The sequence below is a fragment of the Cygnus olor genome, chromosome 1 (assembly GCF_009769625.2).
Source record: "Cygnus olor isolate bCygOlo1 chromosome 1, bCygOlo1.pri.v2, whole genome shotgun sequence".
In the NCBI taxonomy this organism is placed as follows: domain Eukaryota; kingdom Metazoa; phylum Chordata; class Aves; order Anseriformes; family Anatidae; genus Cygnus; species Cygnus olor.
In genome coordinates, this window is record NC_049169.1 from 125987410 (window position 1) to 126011207 (window position 23798).

Consider the following 23798-nt stretch of genomic DNA (forward strand, 5'->3'; position numbering starts at 1 on the left):
GCTCGCTCGAGCACCTCGATGTCCTTCTTGTAGTGAGGGGCCCAAAACTGAACACAGTACTCGAGGTGCGGCCTAACATTCAACCAATAGGTCTGTCAAAAGCCACCTGATCCTGCAGCAATGCCACTGCCCAGTCATGTAGTATACAAATACCTTCTGCCCTCAAGCCACAGCTCTGGTTCTCTGTCCACGTGGAGGCAGGGGCAGAACACGTAATGTGGCCGAGGTGGCCACAGCTGGGCTGGGGTGGTAAACCCCGGGGAATGGTCAGGGAAAGACTGAAGGGATGCATGTAAATTTAAGGCAAGAAAGCAAAAGGATAGAAGGAGAGTAGATGTGGGTTTTAGCTGTGTTGGAAGCAGGGGAGAGAAGAGAGCCTCCAAAGAAGCAGTTTCTGTTTTCTCAGTGCATGGCTTAAATGCACCTTTGCTTCTGTTCAGGTTAACGATTAGATTCCAAACTGCACAAGAGGGAGACATATCCAAATGCTTATGATGCAAAGAAACAGGAATTACAGTCATTTTTTACACTATTTGGGTGGATGACAGGCGGACAAAGCTAGGTATTTCCTTTCCCCTGGCCTACAAGATAAGAGAAAAGAAATGGCGAAACCAATGGCAGATGGATTTTTTCAAGGAGACAGCTGTGTGCTGCATATTGAGTCAGCCCTGCACATGTGTGTGGGAGCCCCAGTGACATGGGAAATCAGTCACTGTTAGGAGAGCACCACAAGCCACATTGTGCAGTGTCTGAGCGTGGCAAGGTGCCGGCAATATGACGTACAAGGAGATGTCCTTCAGGTCTACGTGGAGGCCAACTGCTAGTCATCTGCTCTGGGTAACAAGGAGCAGATTTCCCCATTAAAGCACAAAAAGAAACCTGTGTCTTCTCTTACTCCAGATTACGGCAAAATCAAGGCCTGGCTGGACGTGTCAGTATACAGATGTATATATATGAGTATATATATGTATATATATGAGTATATATATGTATACATAGATTTATATGCATATACATAAACATATACATATACACCTATTACTGAGAGCTTCCTATAAGTGAAGAAAAGCTTAAGAAAAACTGGGGGCTTCTCGTACAACTCCTGGCCTTTGCAGTCCTTTTGTTGTCCCTTCCCTTTATCTGTCCTTTTCTGACTTGTGCAATCCTCCATCCTTTTGGCCCTTCAAAATACTGACCTGCCTGGCTGAAAGTGCAGGATTTTCCCCAAAGCCTTGAGTCGAGGAAGGGAGGAGCAGTGTTTAGAAACAAACTTTGATACCTCTGTTTAGCAAAGTGGAGGACCAGAGAACTAGTACTAAAGTTGCATTATATACCGTCCTTTCCTCTAAAGAGGAAAGGTTTCTTGGTTACCAGGATAGCTGTGCATGGTTTCTATTCTCTCCTATTACCTAAGCCTGCAGGAAAAAAATGTCCCCGGAGAGGTCCCTCACTGAAAGCACTGATGCGAGCGAGCTCTGCCGTGTGCTGGCGTTTCCCACCTGGCTTGCGAGTCTGCCTCTCCTCTCACCTGCACAAGCACAGATTGTTTTCATCAAACAAAGTGAACTGTGCAGGCAAGTGGAAAGCCCATCTCCCATAGGACAGATTTTAGAAGGTATTTCAGGCCTTTTCCACTACAGCCCGGTTCAATCAGTAGCAGTTAGGTACCATAATCACTTTTAAAGGATCTGACCCCAGCCTTTGTAAGGCCCGAGAGATGCTATTGCTGTGGCACCAAGGGTCTAATTATTTTTGTGAAACATTTATGGCACTAGTGGTTTTCTTTTTTGGATCAGTAGATCCCAGCAAGTCTCTTTTCCTCTCGGGTCACCTCTCTGGTGATATCGGGATGAAAAGCTGCCTGCTCCACGTCATGGTCTTGCCCCCTTTGAGCCACCAGCAGAGGGGCTGGCAGATGGCGGTCTGTAGCCTGGTGGGCTGGAGCATGATCAGTCTCCAGACGTCATGGGACGCTTGGGCTGGCCTTACTGGAAGTCTCAGGCCCACGTCAGTCACTGCTCTTCAGTTTTCCATGCAAATGGACTTCAGTATTAAAATCGTCTGACAGTAAACTCAGCATTAAAAATAAAAAAAATAAAAAAATAAAAAAAGAACATGAGCCACAAAGTTTCTCCCTGCAGACCCGCACTGTTATATTGACAGCAACATTCAGGCGTTTTCAACATCCACTTAGCAGTGAAGTACAGGTGCCAGCAAATGGGTTAATATGTTAGTGGGAAGGGAAAACACAGTCAGAGGGAATAATTTGCTCACTGTTTGTGCGGTCTCTTGATGGCTCTTACACACCTCAAATGAGCATCAGGAAAAACTCCTCATTTGCTCCCAGCCGTACTGTTTCATGAGGTTGTATCAGTGGGTTGTGATTTCAGAGAGGGCATAAGAATGAGGCTGAAATAACTCAGAGGTTTTCCAAAGTAACAGGAACTACAATCAGTGGCAGAACTTTTTGGCAGCAGTGTTATAATTGCATCCTTTGGTATTTGGACACAGTGCTCTGCTCATTAAGTTGCCTGTGAAGAAATCAGTTTAACCTTCATCCACAGAACAGATTTTAGTGACTCTTTGGGAGAATTTTAACACAATGAAATAGGATATCTTGACATTTTTTCTGTGCCACATATTGATACAAGTGCTGTTTAATTTTACCACAAGCTACCAATGTTGAAGTGAAATAAACAAGGCAATTACATTTTGATGGTACACTTCCCCTTAGTCCCCTCAGTTCAAAAACAATGAAAAACTTTTTTTTTTTTTTTTTATTTATGAGGTAAGCCAGGATCTGAAGAGGGACTGGGTAAACTGCTATACTTCTGGGGATGTTGTGACTTTTAAACAGGATGAGGCTGTCCCTACGAATCCATCCCACAAGCAATACATGGAAGCAATTACTGCTTCAGGAAATATTTTTTCACAAACCTATGCTGTTACAGCATACGAAGTTGTGAAAGGTTAAGTGACAAATGATATCGGCCCAGTGACATTACTCACCACTCAGAATCAAGCGACAGTCACGCTTTCACAACAGCAATGCCTGTCAGGGTTGATGGGCTTGATAACTGAAAGCCAACCTGAACAGAAGGGTAAGTGCTCCCAGTGAGCAGCATCCACTGAGAAAATGAACTCCAGTTCAGGCTACCTCCCAAGTTTGCTTATGTGGATGAAATGTAACACCAAGTGAAATTTTCAAAAGCACTTGCATCACTCAGGAGTCTAAATCCCAATTTCAACATGAAAGAAATGTGGTAAATCGGCGTGGGCAGGAGCTACAGTCATTTAACAGCCAGCTTGGTTACCTCTGTAATGTACGATAGCTGGTTGGGGAAGCAGCTCCTGAGGCATTTATGAAAGGGGCCTGAAATACTTCTGAAAATGTTATCCCAGAAGATGTCTTATTTATTCAGACATTCAGATTTATTATTGGATTTATAATTGCACGTTATGATAGCTGCACTGATTAGATCCCAGACTAATTAATCTGCACCCTGATTCACACGTCATTTATTTAGGGCATGCCACTGCCAGACATTCAGCACTCCCTGTCAGCTGCTGAATGCCCATCACACCACCACGGTCTGTAAGCAGCGAACAGAGTTCAGTCCCCGCCCGGTACCTTTGAGAACAAATGCTATTGCCATAGCAAGAGAAATGCAATGCCATGTGACTTTTCTAGTCATCGCTCATGTCATCAGGTGTCATAACGCCCAATAAGCTTGTGCACATACGTGCACCCTAGCATCAAGCTTTCTCTCAAAACTGGCATGACAGTCATCACAGAAGAAAGGTCCATTCCCCATCCATTGGGAAGAATGTGTTTGCACACAAAGAAACAGAAGGAAGGAAGTGAACATCAGCCCTTACAGACAATGGCAAAGCTGAAAATTTGCTGGCTTATTTCCTTTATTAAGCCCAAAATAACACCTTCAAAAATCCTGACTTCATGAATAAATCAAATGCCTTCATTAAAGAAACATTACTGCCATTTTCTATACTTTATTTTAAGGCATACAGAAAAATATTTAACAAATGTGTATGCAATTAAATGCCAGGGACTGCTAATTACAGCCCTTCTGAATGCCTCTGCAAAACAATGATACTCATTACAATATGTTAGAAAGGGTGGGGAAAAGAAAGAGAGGAAGCTGAAGACAATCTAATTCATGATAGCTCAGATATATGCTGGCCTTTGGCTACAGGCGGCAAATAAGCCATCAGCGTAACCCAGAATGGCAGCCAAAGGACATTTAAGATTCACATCTTTGCTTCTGCTTCTCTAATTCATTTCCAAAACATTTCATCTCTAACTAATTATGGAGTTTAATGACAGAACAGAAAGGACTGGCTCAGGTTTCAGGCCATTCCAGCATGGTTTTAATGATACATCCTTCAGGTTGCAGAACCTTTATGTACTTAGCAGTGATTTATCAGCCCTGGCAGAGGCAGGTACTTCAAAGGCAACCTTATATAAAAAATAAATCCTGCCTTTGCCAAGCATTGAAAAGAGCACTGAATTAAATTTAAAAATCAATTCCTACAGACAAGAGAGTCATAAAAACTCAGTGGGTTTGTCTATTTGGTCAACAGGCAAAAATTTATGAAAGTACAATTTTGTAAGCAATAATAGCAATACAGTGTATGCTTTTGATTGGAAAAAATTAAAGATGCCAAAACAACATTGTTAAATACTTAGGCTGATTCGTGACAGTCCCATTAAGCAGAAACACAACATGCATTTTGATGAATTTCCAACTAGTGTATGTCATACTATACTTTTTATTTTTCAAAAAAGAATATTAAAACTATTATAAGCTTTGTCACCTGCTGTAAGGCAGAATGATGTAATTTTATTCACTGCACATTTCTTGTTTGTGAGGCAAAAAAGCATAATTTACTTCTTTATAAAAGGGAAATATATATAACTATATATATATAATTTTATTGGTATTAACATAATGCAATACCATACATTGAGCAAACAGAAAGAAAACATTTCAAATACATTTTTAAAAGTATCTCCCCATAAGATAGTATGAAATATCAAGTAATTAGCATTAACATTATTACAATACACCCTTAGCCAAATATATTAAGGAAAATCCACATTCTAACCACAGAGATAGAGGCAAACATCAACCCATAGGGGACCCAGAACATAGTGATAAATACAATATCTGAATCTACTTTGAGTGACATCCAGCCAAATACTGGCCCCAAAAGAGCCCTCTGGAATCTGGGTGTTATACAGAGAATACTTTGTGCCTGCTTTGCCAGGCAGCGTCACTCACATGGTTAAGTCCTAGAAGATAAAGAGGAGCTGAGAGTTTATCTGCAGAGTCTAATAAATCTCAGCGTGAGGTATCTTCTCCGTCATCATCCAAACCAGTGTCAGTGTACCCTCTGGTAATGCATTACAAGTCATTAGAGAAATAAAAGTCTCTGAAAGGTCTGTGCACACCTTCACTTGACAGAATACACTTAGTTTAGCGTGATACAGGAAGGTAACGTCCTTCACGTTAGTGAAGGACGCTTAAATGGCACAATCTGTCTGGTTGGCCTGAATGGATTCACTGCAGTTCAGCAAAAGCAACATGATTTTAGCGTTACCGTGGCTGAATCCCTCTTTAATTCCTTGAGGTCTGCAGAAACAAAACTGATTGACATCAAAGCCCTTCCCCTGCCAAGACCCTCTTCCCCTTCCGTTCTCCCATGCGGGGCAGTATTTTCTGCAAATGTGCTCCGTGTAGACTGGATCTGACCTTGTGCCTAGTCCCATTGTGGAAAGGTGCATTCTTCAAAAGACTGGCCATGCCCTTTGACGCCTTCCTGGAGGCCTCATATCCAGGCATGTGGTTGTCTATGCTTTAACAGGTCTGTTTCTCTTTTATAACACCAAAGTTATTCAAGAAGAATTGACTTTCTGAACGGAGGCCATTAGCTTGCTTGCAAGAGGCTGAAGTTGAGTCTCCGTCGTGCCAATTCGCTAATGATAAGTTTATCAACCTTTGAGTCCAATCGGTTCAGTGCCAAGAGAAGTGGATCCGATTTGACATGGAGAGGTGCTATCAACTCTCGCAGTGTATTAGCCTAATACGATAAAGCAGTGATACAATATGTTGAGAGAACGGTGATGTGCCATTATTTCCATATCATATTAGTATATTAGAAATACTATCATGCAAACAAGAGCAAATAGCAAATCTGGCATACAGTTGCAGCACTACCGAGCTTTTCTAATCTGCATGCAGGTATGCTCACGAGGACAGAGACACGGCACTGTTTCAGTATGGCATCTTGCTCTATCAGAAACATACATCCCTGATGCAAAGAGGTATTCAGGGCAGAAAGCTTTATATTCTCTCTTTGTGGATATGCTTGGGAAAAAAAGGAAAAAGCAACAAACAAAACACAAACCAAACAAACAGAACAAAGACTAAAAAAAAGAAAACACAATAAAACGAGAGAACAATACACATCCTAACCAGTGTGGGCTGGTTTCCTCCATGCTTAAAAGACATGAGCTCATTTGGAAACTCTGGAAAAGGGTCACGTGAATGAGGAGAAAGGAAGCAAAGAGTGTGTCCCAAATCCATCAAACATGCTATAAACAGAAAAATACCCTGGCAACAGCCTATGTGTGAAACAGAATAAGGGGTGGCACAATGCAACCAGGCTCCTTTAATTATTCTAGATGGCAATCTAGTACTGGACGTTTTGGGTGAAAGGCAAGATACAGAGCTACACGTGATTTTGAAACTATCCTGACACTACAAGCACCCAAAAACTAGGACTTGAGAACCTGTGAATTTTTGCAGACCTGTGTTAGCAAAGAAAAGAGAAAGAGAGAGGTGGAATAAGCAGCGTGTAACTAAGTTGTTTGCTGAAGAGTTTCTGCCTATTTGTGCAGTCCCTGCACAAAGGGCAGTTACAAAAGCCCAGCTGGTTTCACTACATTCCCTATCTTGCTGTCTACTATACTTACTTGTAATACAATATTAAATTTTCCATGATTTCCCAAATCCACTGTGTTTTTAGATTCCAGATAGAAAAAGCTGTGGGATGATTTGTTTAATAATAATAATAATAATAATAATAATAATAATAATAATAATCCTCACTTTGGAAAAAAGTTCATCTAGGCAAAGTATAAACATGTAAAAATTATATCCTATTTAATTGGTTAGACTTGTTTATGCCTATTTGAAGAGGTTTGTTGGTTTCATTTGTGTGTTTTGTTTTGTTTTTTAAAGACAGGATGAAAAAGGAAGGAAAATACCAAAGCATTGCCATTCTTACTCTTGAGGATACCAGGAAAGGTCTGGGATAGCAAAAAGAGAAATGTCTCCGTGACAGAAGGCTCAAGGTGGAGAGAATTCCAGATAGAAACAGTGGTGCCATTTGGTCCACCCATGGCAGCAATTGCAAAATGAGTTTCCAAAGAGTTACAGTGTGAGCAATGCTGTGAAGCTTAAAGAGAGTTCAGTCTCTCCTAAACTTCTTAGTTTTCCCAGGAATTCTGTGTGTCAAAAGGGAGAAGAGGGAAAAAAAAGGGAGAGGAAAACAGTTTATGTAACTGCGTCCTAAGAATAGCAGTCAAGAGAAGCTTTTATGTAACTTATGGCTTTAAATAAGGAACATTTGATTCTACAACCAAAATGAAAGAATACAAAGGAAAACAAAACCCCCAAACCTAAGCAAATAAAACCAGAAGAAAACAAAATGAAACCAAACAGAACCCAAACCATCAAAAAACAAAAGCCCAAACTAGCACATTGCAGGACTCATTGGGTTAGAGGGAAAGGAGACTCAGTGGGCTGAATGCTTTTCACATTTCAGCCTGTTTTATAATACTAATAGCCACAGCATTAAAAATAATGGTCTTGGATTTGCTTGGAAAAAGGCACTAAGAGAAAGAGGCTCCTGCTGCTTCGTAGGTGTCCCTTCTGCAGCGTCAGGAGATCCAGTTGTCTCACAGATGCTGTTCCTATAATTTTATCGCTAATAATTCAGGAGGTTTGGTTTCACACAGGAGGTTAGGCATGGATGAAAGAAACTCCTTGTCGTGAAAGAAGGTGGCTATGAAATAAAGGAGGGGTATTTTCATTAGGGCAAGGGTTTTACCTATCAGATACTTAAACCCCACTCTTCCACACATCCTGCAGAGGCCAGCTGGGTAACGCACCCCGTGCCTGGTGGGGAGGATGTGGGGAAGAACTGTGCCACCTTTGCGGGCTGTGGGACAGGATGGTTTTTATGTACCTTAAACGCAACTAAATTTTTTATTCCTAGATGACTGTTTGTGAAGAAAGACCTGCTGATAAGACGTACTTTTGAAAAGGCTATTCAGTAATATTGCTAAGGCCTTTGTGGCACTATCACAAAACACCGGTAATTCTGCTGTGTCCCAGTTTGGATTAGTCACGATGTACATTAACCGCCTTTCATTAGGACCTCTTAAGATAAGTAGTACCATACGCAGTCCTATTTATCTGATGGTGAATATAATTAACTGGCACATTTTGGGGGGGGGTTTCTAAATGGATTTTCTTATTATTTTACTATAACACTTACTGATAGTAAGCAACTGTTCAGTATTTCCTATTAGGGTAGATACACACTGAGAGTTTGGAAATTCTGCCTTTTGGTAGTAAAATTATATTTTCTTATCATTCTAAAATACACTTTTTTTTTTTTTTTTTTTTGTATCACTAGCATTAGCAAAATGATTTATGTGAAAATATCTCCAGCACATTTCCCTTTCCAGAATAGGGCTTTTATATTTGTTTTAAAGGAGAACAAATACAAATAACAAAGAACAAGCAATGTGGTTTTTTAGATGGATACTTATCGACACTACAGTTTATGAAACTCATGAGACTCACAAACATTTTGAAAAATAAACCAAGTCTCATTCATATACAAAACTGAATGCAACCCTATGAAAAAAATGAAGTGAATTTACTGCATTTATCAACCAAGTTACGTTTGTCTTATGAGAATAGCTTTACAGCAAATGACTTCCCCAGAGAGGTTATAGAAACAAAACTGCCTGCTATAATTGCTGCATATTTCTTCAGCAAATGCAGTCATGCAAGATGTGAGGACTTGTATGTCTGAGCAAACCTGTAGCAATGGGAGGTCCTTTGCCCATCAAAAGTTGTGTGAAAATGCATCAGGGCTGTGACCAACCCAAGCAAGTGCAAAGGGATGTTCTGCAGGCCCTTCCAGCCAGCCAACATGTCTCAAAACCCGACAAAAATATAAGCAGGGGAGAGGAGAAAGTTCTCACCTGGGAGAAATGTCTGAGAGTCACAATCATTAAGGCCTTAAAAAGCAAAAAAAAAAAAAAAGGGGGGGGGGGGCATGGAAGGTGAAGCAACTTTTTCCTCTTTTTGAGACCTATTTATAAGTAATGAAGGCACACATCAGTAATCACTAATGAGAGTTAATTAAAGTTAGGGTTTTCACTTTTTTTTTTTTTTTTTAAGAAAGTGCATAGCATTTTACTGCTGCCACTTGAGAGTACAAACTTTCTTATGAATGTTCACATTATATATTTTGCCTAAGCTGAGTACAAGGTGCCTACTTACTACATGGCAACTTCATGGTAAATTTGCTTTCCAGGTTGTATCATAGCAGGATAGCAGGCTTACTGAAGCTTTAGAAAAGGAAATTTCATATTTCCCTTCTATAGTGCCAATCAGTAAAATTGTAACTGTGTTTTGAATCTCTTTGCTTTCCTTCATTTTTATCCTATTTTGTGTACATACCTCTACGTCTGTGTATATATGCATAAGAGATGCAAATCAGCATTGTTGAGAAGCTCCTAACTATTGTCTAGACCAATAATGAGACATGTTTGGTTGCTTCTGTAGTAAATCTAGTGGCAGCTACTGGGGTGGGGTATGGTCTAGGGACGTGGCTAAATGCTGCTTGGACAGACTCCCCCGGAGGAGTGCTGGCAGGTTCATAAACTGGTCATTGCTCACCAGTGGGAGGCGACTACAGCCTTTGGGACTGTTTGGGTCACGGACAGGTGCAACACAAAGGGTTTGGATGACACATCCAGTGCAGCCTCCTGACACTACGCTCCCAAGTAACGTATCTGCAGATCATCCTGTGAGAAGCCAGTTAGATGGGGAAGCTGTGACAGGAGTCACTCAGTACTCTGCTGGAGACTTTCGTTACTACAGTGACGAGGGTGAAATGAAATACAGGAATATGCTGTCTCCAAATGGCAAGTTCCAGTTTTTCCAACAGTACTTTATGTTCTTTAGTGTCCCATGCGCCCCTGCTGAGCTAAAAGCGACAACAAAAGAACACCAGGAGCACATATACTGTACAAGAAAGCAGCACAACAAGAAAGCAGGACTCGGGGAGTGGGGAGGATGGGTGGAATGCCAGAACACAAACAGTCCCCAGTAGCGGTTCCTGCCTGAGGGCTGCACTCGGCTGCGTGAGCAGAAGGCAGCAGGGAAATGACAGGGTTGTCATCTACAGCAGGGGTTCTCCCTTTTAACGCGGTATTTCTAAAGGTGCAGATGCGTCCTTGCTCTCCCTATATGGACTTCAGACACTACAGTTATAGCTAAATAACCCTATACCTTCATTAATTAAATTAAAAAAAAAGTAAGCAAAAAAAATCCACTAAACTAAACATTTAGAACTGAAAAATGGTAGTTAAGGTTGTCTCATACATTGCAGCACCACACCACTAACATACACATTAATATGCGGAATAGCATTATTCTCTATATGATCCTGTCTTAAGCTGTGCACACGTATGCTGACTTGTGTCTAGTTCACCTCATGTGCAGTTGTTACTGGTGTGACAGTCCACAGCTCCAAGGCTGAGAAGTCTGAGTTGTGGCTCTGTCAGAAGTCAGCAATTACTTTTGTAAAGCACTTTGTGTCATTACCATCGTAAACCAGTACAAATTGTTGCTCCCAGACAGAGGACATTGCCTAATTTGGGACAAAAACAGTGAGACTATAGAAAATCTGAAAAACATCCACTGTTATTGGCATATAAAAAAAAAAAGTGCATCATTCTTTTAGAGTGGAGAAAAAGGCATATGCTTGGAAAACCCTGGTCAGACAAAAAAAAAAAAAAAAGCAAAAAGAAGAAACTGGCTAAATTTCTTACAGTATACAGTTATTTATATAATTTTATATAAGTTCAGAAGGCACAAGGTATAATTAAGATTTAATGTCCCAATGCACAATTCATGAATTCTGTGAATGTTATTCAAATTTCTGTATATTGGCACTACAATTGATGGATTACACTGGAACTAGGTCACATATTTCTACGGGATATGCCCCATCTAAGAGAAGTCAATGTTATATTCAAAATACATGCAACGCTAGGTATACATTTAAAGGTGAGGTTCCTTTCAACCCAGTTCTTAGTACTGTCATAAGTTAAAGTTAGGCTATGGCTGCAATGGCATATAAAGCTGAATTTAATCTACCAAACCTCCTGCATGGTTTATACTGAGAACAGCTTGAAAAGACATTTCTTTATTTCCTGATCACGAAGCAGGAACTGTAGTTCCAGTTTGTTTCCTAGTGAAACAATTACTATACAGTAGAAAAATGAGAGTTGTGCCTCCTGACTAATGCTTTGAACTTCAATCTTGGGGAAAAAAAAAAAAAAAAAAAAAAAAAAAAAAGTAATGTACTACCTTTTTGCATTTGTATCACCCAATTTTTTCAGTATGAAATATTCAAAGAGAACTGGTCTTGTTATTGTAACAGACTCTACATCACCTTTACAAGCAGCATATTTCTTGGAATTTTTATGCGTTTACTCACTTGGGGCTTTCACAGGAAAAAGAAATGTATAGAATTAATTATAACACATCAAATTTAAATTTTTAACCCTGAGCAGTAGAGACCACTTTAGATAAAGAGCACTTTAATACCCCAGCATTATAACTGCTCTTTCTGATGGTGCCTCCCATACTACCAACAAAAATAGTGACACATTGACAAAATCCCTTGCATGACTAAATAACGCAGGGATAGACTGTCACCTCCCCTCTATCTGCTCACATCCACAGAGGACCACAATGCTGCCCTCACCACAGCTGGTGTGACTTTCCATCGTGTCCTAGGATCTTTTCTCAGAGTGGGTTAACAGAAGAGAGTTACTGATGCTATTTTGACTGAGCAAAAAGTGGCATCTCCCTCCTCGTGCATGTGTTCTGCTGAGGCTCTTGAGTGGCTTTTGCTGCAATGCTCAGCATAGATATTGTGAAGACCTGGCCAGGTAGGGAAAGTTGGGAGGGCAGATTATTATCATTCAGCTCACATTGAGATATTTTAATCAAATTTGGAACTCCCTGGAGAAGTGCACATACAAAAGATGGAGTATGTGATTACTCATCTGGCACTGCCATCAACTCAAATTTTGATAAACCCCCCCCACTCCTAGCTGGTTGTGCTCCATGTAACAAAGGCAACCTGTTCTCTCTCCTCACACATTAATTAGCCTGTGTGGGATCAGTTAAACCCAGCTTGCCTGATTGTTCCCAGGCAAGTCATATGGTTCTGCTCCAACTCTGGTTTTGATTCAGACAGGTCTCTTCCAGGCTCGAGGAGGACCGTATTCAGCAACACAAATGTTATCAGATCTGAAACCCCTCCCTCTGATCATCAAACTGAAAATACACGGCACAAAATCGGCATATAAAGAAACTGCTTTTAGGAAGCTTGTTTCTAATTCGCTTGGTTTCTGCAAAGACAATGTACAAATCTCCCCTCCTGTTTCAAAACAATGATTCAGCTGCTTTCTCAGGTGTCCCGAAAGCCCATCAGACAAATGCAGCAGTTAGCTGCTTGTTTTGCTACAGTGAATTCAGTACCTACTTGGGAATATAAAATGAAGGATTAATGATAAAACATTTCACGTCTGGTAGATACTGAAAGAATATATCTTCATCTGGTGAATTTTCCTTTATTCTTTTTTGAAGAAAATTATCTGTACATAAAAAGCTTACACAGAAGGGGTTTATGTAAGGTATCCTTCTGGAAAGCCAAACATTGCTATGTTTTTTTTGCGTATAATTGCTTGTATATTTTAACATGCAAGAGCTGTTTTCAAAGGTGCTCCAAAATTTTTCTAAAAGTATATCCTAAGACTATTATATTCCAAAAATGCACTCACCAGTGTAATTAGAGAAAATCAGAGTTGAACAGGGATTTCATTAGGCTAAAGACTCCTCTTACAGGAGTCAAATGCTGAAAATGTCAAAAGTTCCCCAGTGTATTTCAACTTTAAAGATAGCAACAAATAACAAATTTTAAAATTATTTCAAATCCCTGAACATGCCAGAGTGAATATTATCTCTTTAATTGGATAGCATTTCTTCAAGCTTGCTAAGAAAGTAATTCTATGCACAATTTAGGAAGCAAAAAGCAGCAAACTAATCAAAGGAGCCTTTTGTCATATCACCTTTGCATTCAAGCTCCTGGTTAAATACCCATTCAAAAAAAACCACAAAGAATCTCTCCTCATGGAAAGGTGGTGGTTGTTGGGGGAAGGTAAAACGTATTTGTCAGGCTGTTTGGGAAGCCCAAATAGCTTAGGGATTCTTAGGGATGCTTAGGGATGATAGGCCAGGGTTTCATGGCTGTGCGATGCCCTGTGATGGGGGAGCCCTCAGCCCTTCTATTTGGCTGCCCCATGAAATCCAGACGCCCACCAGACATGTCAAGATCCTCTTGACAAGAGAGGATGAGGTGTGTTTGGCATGGGAGGGCAGAGTCCTGCTGCTGCCTTGGTGCCCTGACCTGTGGGGCTATAAGAGGTGACATCACCCCTCCCGGGGTGATGGAGCAGTGCACAGGGCCCGCCGGCACAGCCACGCAGGCTCCCTAGTACCAATTCCGCTTTTCCTGCTCAATCTCCTCCACCCGGCACTTCACAAAACCTTCGGAGATGCCAAAAGTGTTCGTCTTTTGCAAGAGTGTGAGAACAGGATCTTCATGGCTTTTAACTGGAAATGAGAGGGCTGTTTTCGCGAATGAATGACTGTACTTGTTACTCTTGTTATCCCATCTGGGGTTTTAGAGCAGAAGACCAGAAAAATCCCCTTTTCTTTCCTCAAATCTTAATGTATGAGGACTGATGAAAAGGAGGGGAGCCCTTCCCCAGAGCACAGCCCAGCTCCAGGTAGAAGGGGCACTGTGGCACAAGATGGCAACTGGTTGACCTGAGCCCATTGCCTTGGTGAGGAAGAGGAGCAGGAGGAAGACCAGCCCTGGGTGGGAGGGAGCATGGTGGCTGAATCCTGCAGCTCTGCAGCTGCAACCTACCCCAGAGTTGCCATAGCAATCTGCCGGGAAGTGGAGATGCATTTCAAAGGTAATTAATACCAGAAAAAAAAAGACATCCAACCAGGTGATGGCATTGAGCACACAGGAGCCCACTCCCCTGCAATCCCCAGGTGAGCAAGCACTGCTGCTGCTCTGCAAAAAGGGTGCAGAGGGGTCCTGCTCTGCCCAGGGGAGAAGTGACCAAGCACCCCTTAACACTGTTGGGGGTTCACCTACAAAAACAGACAGCCTTGAAAACTGCCAGGTAAGCCTGCCTGGCCCAAGAGGGTGGTCAGCCCAAAGAGGCTGGTTCTGAGGGGCGGCTTCTGTCCAAGTGTCTTCTCTGACCAGTCACCTGTGCTGTCCTCTGTGCCTTCGGTAAGCTCTAGCACGAGCCTGGGCTGTTCTGCAAGGGAAATATTCCCAGCAACTGGCTACTCACTTCCACTTCAGTTTGCTTAAGTGCATTTTATCAAAACATTGTCAATAACCAAGAAAATATTAGCACCTCTACAGCCTGGAAAACACTGAATATCATCTAACTAAATTCTGTTCCTATCCCACTGTAGCAGCCTCCCTCCTCACTGAGTAATTTCTCAAGCCACTCAGTTACCTATGCCCACTGTTAATTTCTTTTAGTAATTATATTGTCTCTTTAGCTTCCTTCTCCTTCACAGTCTTTTATGTGAACAAGCATTACATTTCTCTTTTTATGTATCGCCTACATCAAAATGACACCTTTATTTTTTTTCTCTGTAAGGCAGAACCACCTTATAACAAACAGTTCCATTAGTTCTCCTTCTGGATTGCAAAGCCATGACTGCAGAATATTTGTTAATAATATCAACTCAGCGTCCTCGAAACCAGAGAACGTGGGAGGTCTGTCTTTTACTTCTGAGTAAATACAGAAAGATTAGGCAGAAAACATTAAAATGCTATAGTATAAACCTCTGATGTGTCACACGCTGAAGAGTATATGCCATTCTGGCCTTCTTGCGTAAAAAAGCAGTAAATAGGTACATATATGGACAGCTAGGATTATTGGTGTTATGAAAGGCTTTTCCTGCGAAGTGTGATTGCACAGTCTAGAGCCATTCAAGACTTGCTCATCCCTATAAACAAGGGAGATAATAAGCGGTCTGTACAACTACAAGTACACACATGCACCAAGTAAGCAGAGAAAAAGGTTGATTGTTGCCTCTTCCATTACAAGGAACATCTGAAAGTTTGGGTGATAGATTCAAAACTAACCAAAGGACATGCTTTTCTCTCCAGCCTGTAAACCATGCAACTCCTTGTTGCCACATGATATGCCTAAAAGTACACCCAAATTCAAAAGCAATAAAACCACTTTTTAGAAGAATCTTCTCTTCCACAAAGAGATCTCTAACTCTTCCCTAGAAATGTGTTTTTAGGCACTATTCAAGGCAGGCTGTTAGCTGAAACTTCAGGCTCAATGCTCTCCAGCTGCTCTCCAGCTGCAATCACTTGCACTTGCAGTTTTTTGTTGTTTTCTTTTTTCTTTTACCTTTTTTTTTTTTTTTAAAACTGCAAATAGCTAAGAGTCTGAGATCAGATACAGAACTACACAATTCAACATTTTGGGAAATATTTACTAAGCCCACATCTGCTGTGCAGAATGGAAAAGTTAGGCTTCAAGACAAAAAGACAAAATAGTTAAAAACACAAACTTAGTGAATCTTTAATTCTGCAAGGAATACTCTCTTAAAGAAGCTGCATATTTGATGGCAAAAAGCTCACTAATTTTATTGTATAACGTCAGGAATTGCTACCAGTACACATGGATATTCCAAATAGGCTTTACAACATTAGACTTCTCACTGACGCCTATGTAATTTGCAGTGACTTGAATTTATGTTCATCTTCATAAAAATTTTTTATTCCAGAAATATAGGTGGAGAGGTTCTAGAGGAATTATCCTGGTGCAACAACATAGAATTAGGCTATGAACTGATCTTTGATTTATATCATGTCTTTCATAACTAACATAAAAGAAGCACAGAAAACAAGATTGCTTCTGGAAGAGAGACCCAAGGAAAATCATTCAGAAATACATAGAGATCATACTACCTTTTATAGTGTCCTTGCTTTTATCTGATATATTAAAGATTTTACTGTGGTTACAGAGGTAACAAAGTTCAGTATGTACTATGTGATACATTTATATAAAAACGGTGTGGAAAAACAAGAACTTTCTCAATTCAAGTTTCTTATGAGAAAGTATACAAGGTAGGAATGGGCAAGAATTGATTTTTTTTCTGGTTACAGTATGGTGTGAGGCACTATATCAGCACAACTACCAGTGATGAAAAAAAAAAAGTTGGTGGCTACAGTTTACGTAATGGGGCTCAGAAACACTTGTCTGTGTACTACGAAATACAGCACGCACACGGTCAGCTTAGTCTGAAGGTTGTTTAACCAACCCCTTGCAATGGCAAGGCCTATGGGATCAGCAGGTGTATGCATAAGCATGTGGGGGTTTCAGAATTGGAATGCCATAGTTAAAGGCGTAAGTGTAGACACCAACCTCCCCTGCCCAGTGTGGAACTATTACTAAAATTATATTTGCCCTGAAAGGAGGAGACGTTAATAAATCCCAGGAAACAGAGATGAAGATCTGCCTATATGCTTTTGGTCATTTATAATGGAGCTAGCTATGGCAACTGCAAAAGATGAGCAACCACAAGCTGAATACAAAAAATAGAAGAACAAAATAAGAAACAGGCTTATGACTTCGTTTTTTAAAATATCTACTCCATTTCAGTATGGTACAAATGAGTAAGTTATCTGAAGAAAAGTCTCACCAAAGGCTTCTGGTGATGGTTTTGGAAGACATGAGTTAAGGGAGCACTGTGAGAAGGTTTTATTCAGCAAAAGTAACTGTCACTTCAGCTAATTATGGGCAGAAATATTGCAGAGTTTATGGCATAATCATGAGGTTATGCTGGATTTTCCTCCTTAGAGGATAACTTGGGCTGAGGAAATGGTTTGGTGTGCTAGCTCAGCCCACCTGAATGTGGCCCCAACATAAAGTATATCCGCTTGACTCACCTGCACAGCATGCTAAGCCGTACCATTCTGTGAAACAAAGGCAAACACAGCGTGAATGCATTTACACTAGGTTTTCTTGTAAGAGAAATATGCCACTCTGAAGACAAAATGTTCTTAAAACAGGTTTTCTAACAGGGAGAAAGATTTATAACACCATCATTCTCAGTCATGGCACAGTGTTAAGTCTGATGGGATTTTCATTTGTAAAACCAATCACAACTCAAGGAAACTTGTTCCACAGCTTATCCTCACTGTTACAGATGTATTCGTAGTCTTCAGTGTCTTGCCGCTGTCCCACTCCACTGCATTTCACCTTCTCTTCCCCAGCTACCCCAATGTCTCCTGTCTGTTCCCAACAAGCACTACAGATCACGACTCGTGGAAAGTAGCTGTTTCCTATCCTATTGTCCAGGTAAGCTAAGCTTCCACTGTCTTGGCGGGGTCTGCTTTCCTTTCTTTGTTTATTTGGTTACACTCAGCAACCTCCTATTCCCCAGTGTCCTGGGGAGCAGTGATGCTCAGCAACATGCGCAGCCTCCTGGCAGCCCTGGCATAAGAGCCAAACCTGGGTGGAATATGAAATCTCCCTGCCCTGCTTCTGATCTCCTCTGAGTAGGAGTCCAAAGACTGCAGGTGTCCCCTGGCTCCAAGAGATGGTGCTGGCTGCTCGTGGCCTCCTGACTGTGGCCTCGCCTCCCACATTCAGCCTCCCCTAAAGGTCAGGAATAGTAAAGTCGATCAAGAGCCCAAGTGCTATTTTCAAAAGTGACTTAAGAGCCTGCCTTTTCTTTTGAGTGACTTTTGTATTCTCAGTATAAATCCCATGGTCTTGTTTAGCCACAACATGTACAAGCTTAGAAAATTGTTTTTTTGGGGGGATGGAGGAGAGCAAGAAGAAGTTGGCTGACATTTTTGGGTTTCCTTAACTGTAAAAGCCATTTCCAAGTTGTGAGTCTCCAAGGCAATCATTTTTTCACCTTGTGAAAACCCTGAAACTTACTCCCACTTTCTACTAATAGTTCAAAAATTAATGGAACCAAAAATTTCAGCCTTCTTTAAAAAAAAAAAAAAAAAAAAAAGTATTCCCAGCAAAACTAAAACACACCCTGTTTTCCACTTCTTTTACTATGTAAATACTTCACACGTATTTTACAGACTGTGCAAGATGTTCATAGAATCAAATTTCTTGACTTTGTCAAGATGCAAGGATAGCCTGTGTATAATATGAAATTCATGATGGCCACTATAAGGTGGCCACATCTGTGAGCAGAACTTGTAAATTGGACTGCGGAGTCCCTAAAACCATTACATTAAAGTTAAAAATATAGATTTTCTACTGTAAAAGTCTGTGCATATACATAGCTTGAATAATAGAAAAAAAGAAAATCTCCTGAAATTAAAATTTATTTTCTTAATTAAAAGTTGAAAACAAATACTAAGGTATATTCTAGTAGGGAGTAAAGAAGCAGAAGAATTCTCTGAATAAGCAGCTTCAAGCTTTTTATAGATTAAGTATGATTTTCATATTGGATTTCAAGAGTTCACATTGTACAATTGTAAAAATAACACTTTCATGCCAAATGTAGAGGTTATTAAAATACTTTTATGTGAATTCGAAAACAGATTTTGCTATTTTTACCACAGGAAAATACTCCCTAATTCTCTAGGTCTCGTAGTCACCAGTTCTCAAGTGGTCTCTAACGACTACTTTGCATTTATAGGAAATGCTGTGATAGCTGAAACCAGCCCCTCACATGGCCAAGCCATGTCTGTCGCTGCTGCACGGAAGCATATCACTGAGCCCCCTTGAGCCAGCCAACTGCAACCAAAATCTCATTTTCATTTAACACAGAAATAAATTTGTGATGATCCCCAGTAATTTGTTTTATGTATTCACAGAATCACAGAATCATCTCGGTTGGAAGAGACCTCCAAGATCACCCAGTCCAACCTCTGACCTAACACTAACCTAAACCTCCCCTGGCACAACTTTAGGCCATTTCCCCCTCATCCTATCACTGGGCACGGCCACTCTCACTAGCCTCGTTGGGTAAAGCCATCAAGGCAAACTTCCTCCCCACCCAAACACTCCCCTCCTTTATAACCTTGGAGCAGCAGAAAGTGTTTCCCCTCAGCCTTGCACGCCCCACTCCCCATTATATGAAATTTATCCTCCTGCAGCCTGAGGTCGTACCCATCTGTGCAGGGAGAGTTTCTCCCCACGATGGGAACCCAAGCAGACCAGCTCAGACGTGGACATGAAATGTTTAGATAGGTAAGGAGCATAAAAATCATACCCTGTGTACAGGTCTTGCAGTACCACTGATATCTGCCTACCCCTGAGTTTACAGACAGGAAAAATCTCCCAGGTGAGGCTTGTTTAATCTCACCTCCTCTTGGATTACTATAAATCTTTGTATGATTAAATCATGCCTGAAAATTGTTTTCAAATCAAAGTGTTTTTTTTTTGGCAGTCTCTCTCCTCATTTTCTAATGATGATAAATCAAATACTTCTAAACAAATCAGTGGTGATATTTTGTATTCTGAAAGGCCAAACTTCATGCTTCTGTAACCCAGAAGAGAAGAAATAATTAGCTGTTATTATTTGGGCTAGAAATGCTCAAAATGTGAAGCCAGAAAGTGACCATCCTACTTAAAATGTAGTCATTTTCTTCATGTAAATACAGTAAAATCCTGCAGAGAACTTGTTTCACACTTTGTACATGACATCATACTACTTAATGGCATCGCACTTGGTACAATGATGTGGGAGTGCTAACTTATCAACTAGATCCAAAACTCACAAACTGGGGCCACAAAAGGAGACAAACTGTTTATCTTCCAGCTTTTGAACAATTTTTCAAAATAAAAAAAAAAACAACTAGAAATCTATTTTTTATTTAATGAGAACTGAGATCCTTGCAAAACTGCCTGAATACGTGGCTTACCATATAACAAACAAACAAACGAAACCCATATTATTGTGATATTTGTTTCATAAGAATTAGCAATGCTTGATGTTGAAAAACAACGGGAAAGCTTACAAATGAAACCTATGTGATTAGTATAAACTCTGAGTGTTAAGCTCTTGAGGACCAATGAAATTTCCAACTAACAGAAGGATGAGCCTCCACTTCCCGCTTATCTTTGCTGTTTAGATGCAGAATGGGTATAAGACAAGGGCAGTCTTTTCCTTCCAGAAGTTCAGCTCCCAGAAGCAAGCAGCATTAGTCACCTCAGGTAAACAAGGTGCCCTCTGGTAGCAAAAGTGAAGCCCAGACAGAGGAGATACCAGAGGCTTGCTGCTAGCAATGACAGCTGCACCTTGTGGGGTTCTCCCAAGGGTGCCCTGCTTTGCAGAATTTAGTAATGATGTGGATGGTGGAAGAGAACAAACCTAATACAATCCACAAAGACAGAACTGGGAGGAAATTTTTCCCAGACTGCTGGAGTATGGTCCTAGAAGTGGGAATGATTTGGAGGGATGAAATCCCCTTGCCAAGTTTCATATAACAATATGGTAAATGCTATGCTAACAGAGACAGAACTTGGCAAACATCAGGCTAGTCTGCAAGGCTTTTTTTTTTTGTCTAGTCATGCTGTTAGTTTACAAGCTGTCATGTTTGTTTGTTGGTTGGTTTTAGCCCAATTAGTTATATATTTTAAATCACCTGAGTTTTTTATCAACTTGAGCTACTTAACATGGATTTGTGGGAAGCACGGGAATAATCAACTTCATTAAGGCAAGAAAAATAACAGTTAAGCAGGAAAGCTTATCTAGCATACTGTACAACAGAAAGTGGAATGTGAAGTACTGTATGACTGCAAAGCAGGACTGTATAAAACACGGTGAAGCAATCTTCCAGGTGTCAGCCAGGTGCGCTACACCCAGATTTGGATGCTGCTGCCCTGGGTGAGGCAGGGGCCAGCTGGAAAACCAAGGGAAGCTCAGCAAGAATGGTCAGAAGTCTAGAAAAGAGTAGGTATGTGAAAAACTAGATCAACCTTCCTAACAAACTTTCAGCTTAAAAAAGAGCTGCTGTAATGGAGCAGGTTGTTTTTTTCTCCATGCCGTAATGGACAGGAAATACTAGGCTTAAAATGCAGAGGGAACAATTCAATATCCATTAGAAGAAAAAGTAAATTCCTTTTCAATACAGCAAAGAGGAAAAGCACTGTCTGGAGGGACTGAAGAATGCCCACCACTGAGGGTACCTAAGGACAGATTTGGTAAGCATAGAAGCTCCAAATTTAGAGGACAGAGCTGCACTGGATAACCTCTTGAAGTCACTTCCACATATAAATACACAGACTTGTAAATAAGACTTGCAGAGCACACTTACAGTTTCACCAGAGCCTACAAAGGGGCCAAGATTTTAGCCTACATATGCTGCCTTCTTTCAGTGGAAAGGTTTTGGAAACAAGTAAGTAGATATTAAGAAGCCAAAACACAAGGATCTAATGCCATTTTAGTAGTCCAAGAATATTCGAGGAAGTTGCATAGGGCTGGCAGGTAGGACACAAGATCTTCATGAGATCTGGGACACTCTGAAGCAGCAGCTGGACGCTAAAAGGAAAGGAAGTCAGCCAAATACTAGGCTGAGGCCCTAGCAAAATTCATGAAAAATTGCCCCGCAACATTTATTTCATAGGCTTCCAAGACAATCTTCTTTTAACTTCATTTAACTCCATGAACCCAGAACTCTTTTAAAAATAGATTTAAGCAAACAAAACTGCTTTGTAACATTTTTCCCTACTCTCCTTTCCAACAACAACAAAAAAAATCTAGTGAAATGCTGACTGCTTGCACTGAGAATCCCATCCCTGCAGGTTTTAATATCTCATCTTGCTTCCCATGACTGACAGTAATTAAACAAGAAAGCATGTTTACATGGTGACACTACAGAAGTTCAGCATGCTAATAGTTTAATAAAACTACATCCCTCCTATGTTCTCTGAGGCACTAATGACTCAGGTCCTTCCCTGCCTATGTTTAATAGTTACCTTGAAAGAACCTGAGAGCCACAGTCAGCAGATGGTAACACGTGGCAATGAAACAAATATAATCCAAAAAGACTGCAGCCCTCCTCTGTTCTCCCAGTCCTACCAATACTGTGTCATGTTCTTTTGACTTACTTGTAATACAGTATAGAAAAAGTTTCATTTTTTTCCAGCTTTGAGAAAAGCATTTTAAAATTATTCATTTCAAAAGAACATTCTCCTGCACACAATATCTGGCTAAATTGTTTCATTATAGGTATGTGTTTCCTTTGCATTTCAAAACTTTGGGGTTGGGCCAAGTATCTCTTGCATTTCAGAGAGGAACTATCACAATTCAACAAAAATCCCAGTGAAAAAATGGCTTCCTCATGTTTTCTGCAGTGGTCAAATCTGAGTGTGTCTTTAGCCCAGTTTTCAGAGAGCTTGCAATAAGATTTATGTAAATAATTAAATATTATATATTTTTTTCAGGTTTTAAATGAATGTAGGTATCAAATTTAGGATAGGAAAGCCTTCTTTTTAATGGGAATCTACATGGTAATTTTTCCATTTTTTCCTTTTTCAGTTTTTCCTTTTCATACACAAAATTTCAAAAAAGCTACATATCCTCATTTAAGAAATGTGAGTATCTTATGCTTTTTAAAATGAAAGCACATTTGTAAGTGGGGAGAGTATCTACAAGCAGAAAAAAAAAAGTTTTTTTTTTATATTGCTATTGAGAAAAATTTAGGAAACTCTCACATACCCTTCTGCATGGCAAGCAGGGAGTCCTAGAGGGTTTGGACTGCCTTTCCTGTACAGCACGTGAAGTGTTCTGCCACTTACGGGCTGTCTTTTTGCAAGGAAAGCCTGAGACAGGGCAGAGGCAGTGACGGAGCTTGTTTATCCCAAGAAACAGAAAAATTAAAGGCAAACCAGAGATCAGTTAAATGACACCTAACAAGAGAATCAATGCAGAACATGAGGGAAAAAAAGGCAGAAATATATTATCAAGTCCATACGTCTGCTCCATGACCTAACCTGAAGGTGCCTCTGGTAGCATGGCTCCACTGATAGGTACCAGCTTAGTAATGCAGCTGAGGATACTCTGTAAGAAAAGTACACTAAAAGAATGGTCGTTTAAGAAATTCTCATCTCTATTTCTTCTGCTTGTAAAAAGACCATTTAATCCACATCTCGGGAAAAAACAGATGACCTTTGTTGGCAATGACACCCCACCCAAAGCTATTAAAACCAAAATAAGAGTAGGAAAGCACCTTATAAAATTTCTATTTTTGAATTTCACCTCTCCTTTGCATTTTTAGCAGCATGAGCAATGGAAATCAATTAAAATTTAAATGTGGCAGCAGCATATTTGTGGGTAAAATGCATTCACATTTAAAAACAC

General features: G+C 40.4%; 1 protein-coding gene across 11 annotated transcripts in view; it reads right to left on the minus strand.

Annotated features, from left to right (window-relative positions):
* Positions 1–23798, minus strand: part of CNKSR2 (connector enhancer of kinase suppressor of Ras 2) — a 219174-nt gene that overhangs the window by 10466 nt on the left and 184910 nt on the right. For 6 of the 11 annotated variants that reach the window (XR_005813857.1, XR_005813854.1, XR_005813856.1 and 3 more), the window contains one exon: positions 3944–6102. The exons of 4 other annotated variants lie outside the window; for them this stretch is intronic. Coding sequence is in view for 1 of the 7 variants with exons in the window: in XM_040532022.1 (XP_040387956.1) it covers positions 6098–6102 (5 nt within the window). In the remaining 6 variants the exon portion in view is untranslated. Of the gene's footprint in view, positions 1–3902; positions 6103–23798 lie in introns of those variants that run through there. One more of the 11 variants, XM_040532022.1, reaches the window with a different exon arrangement.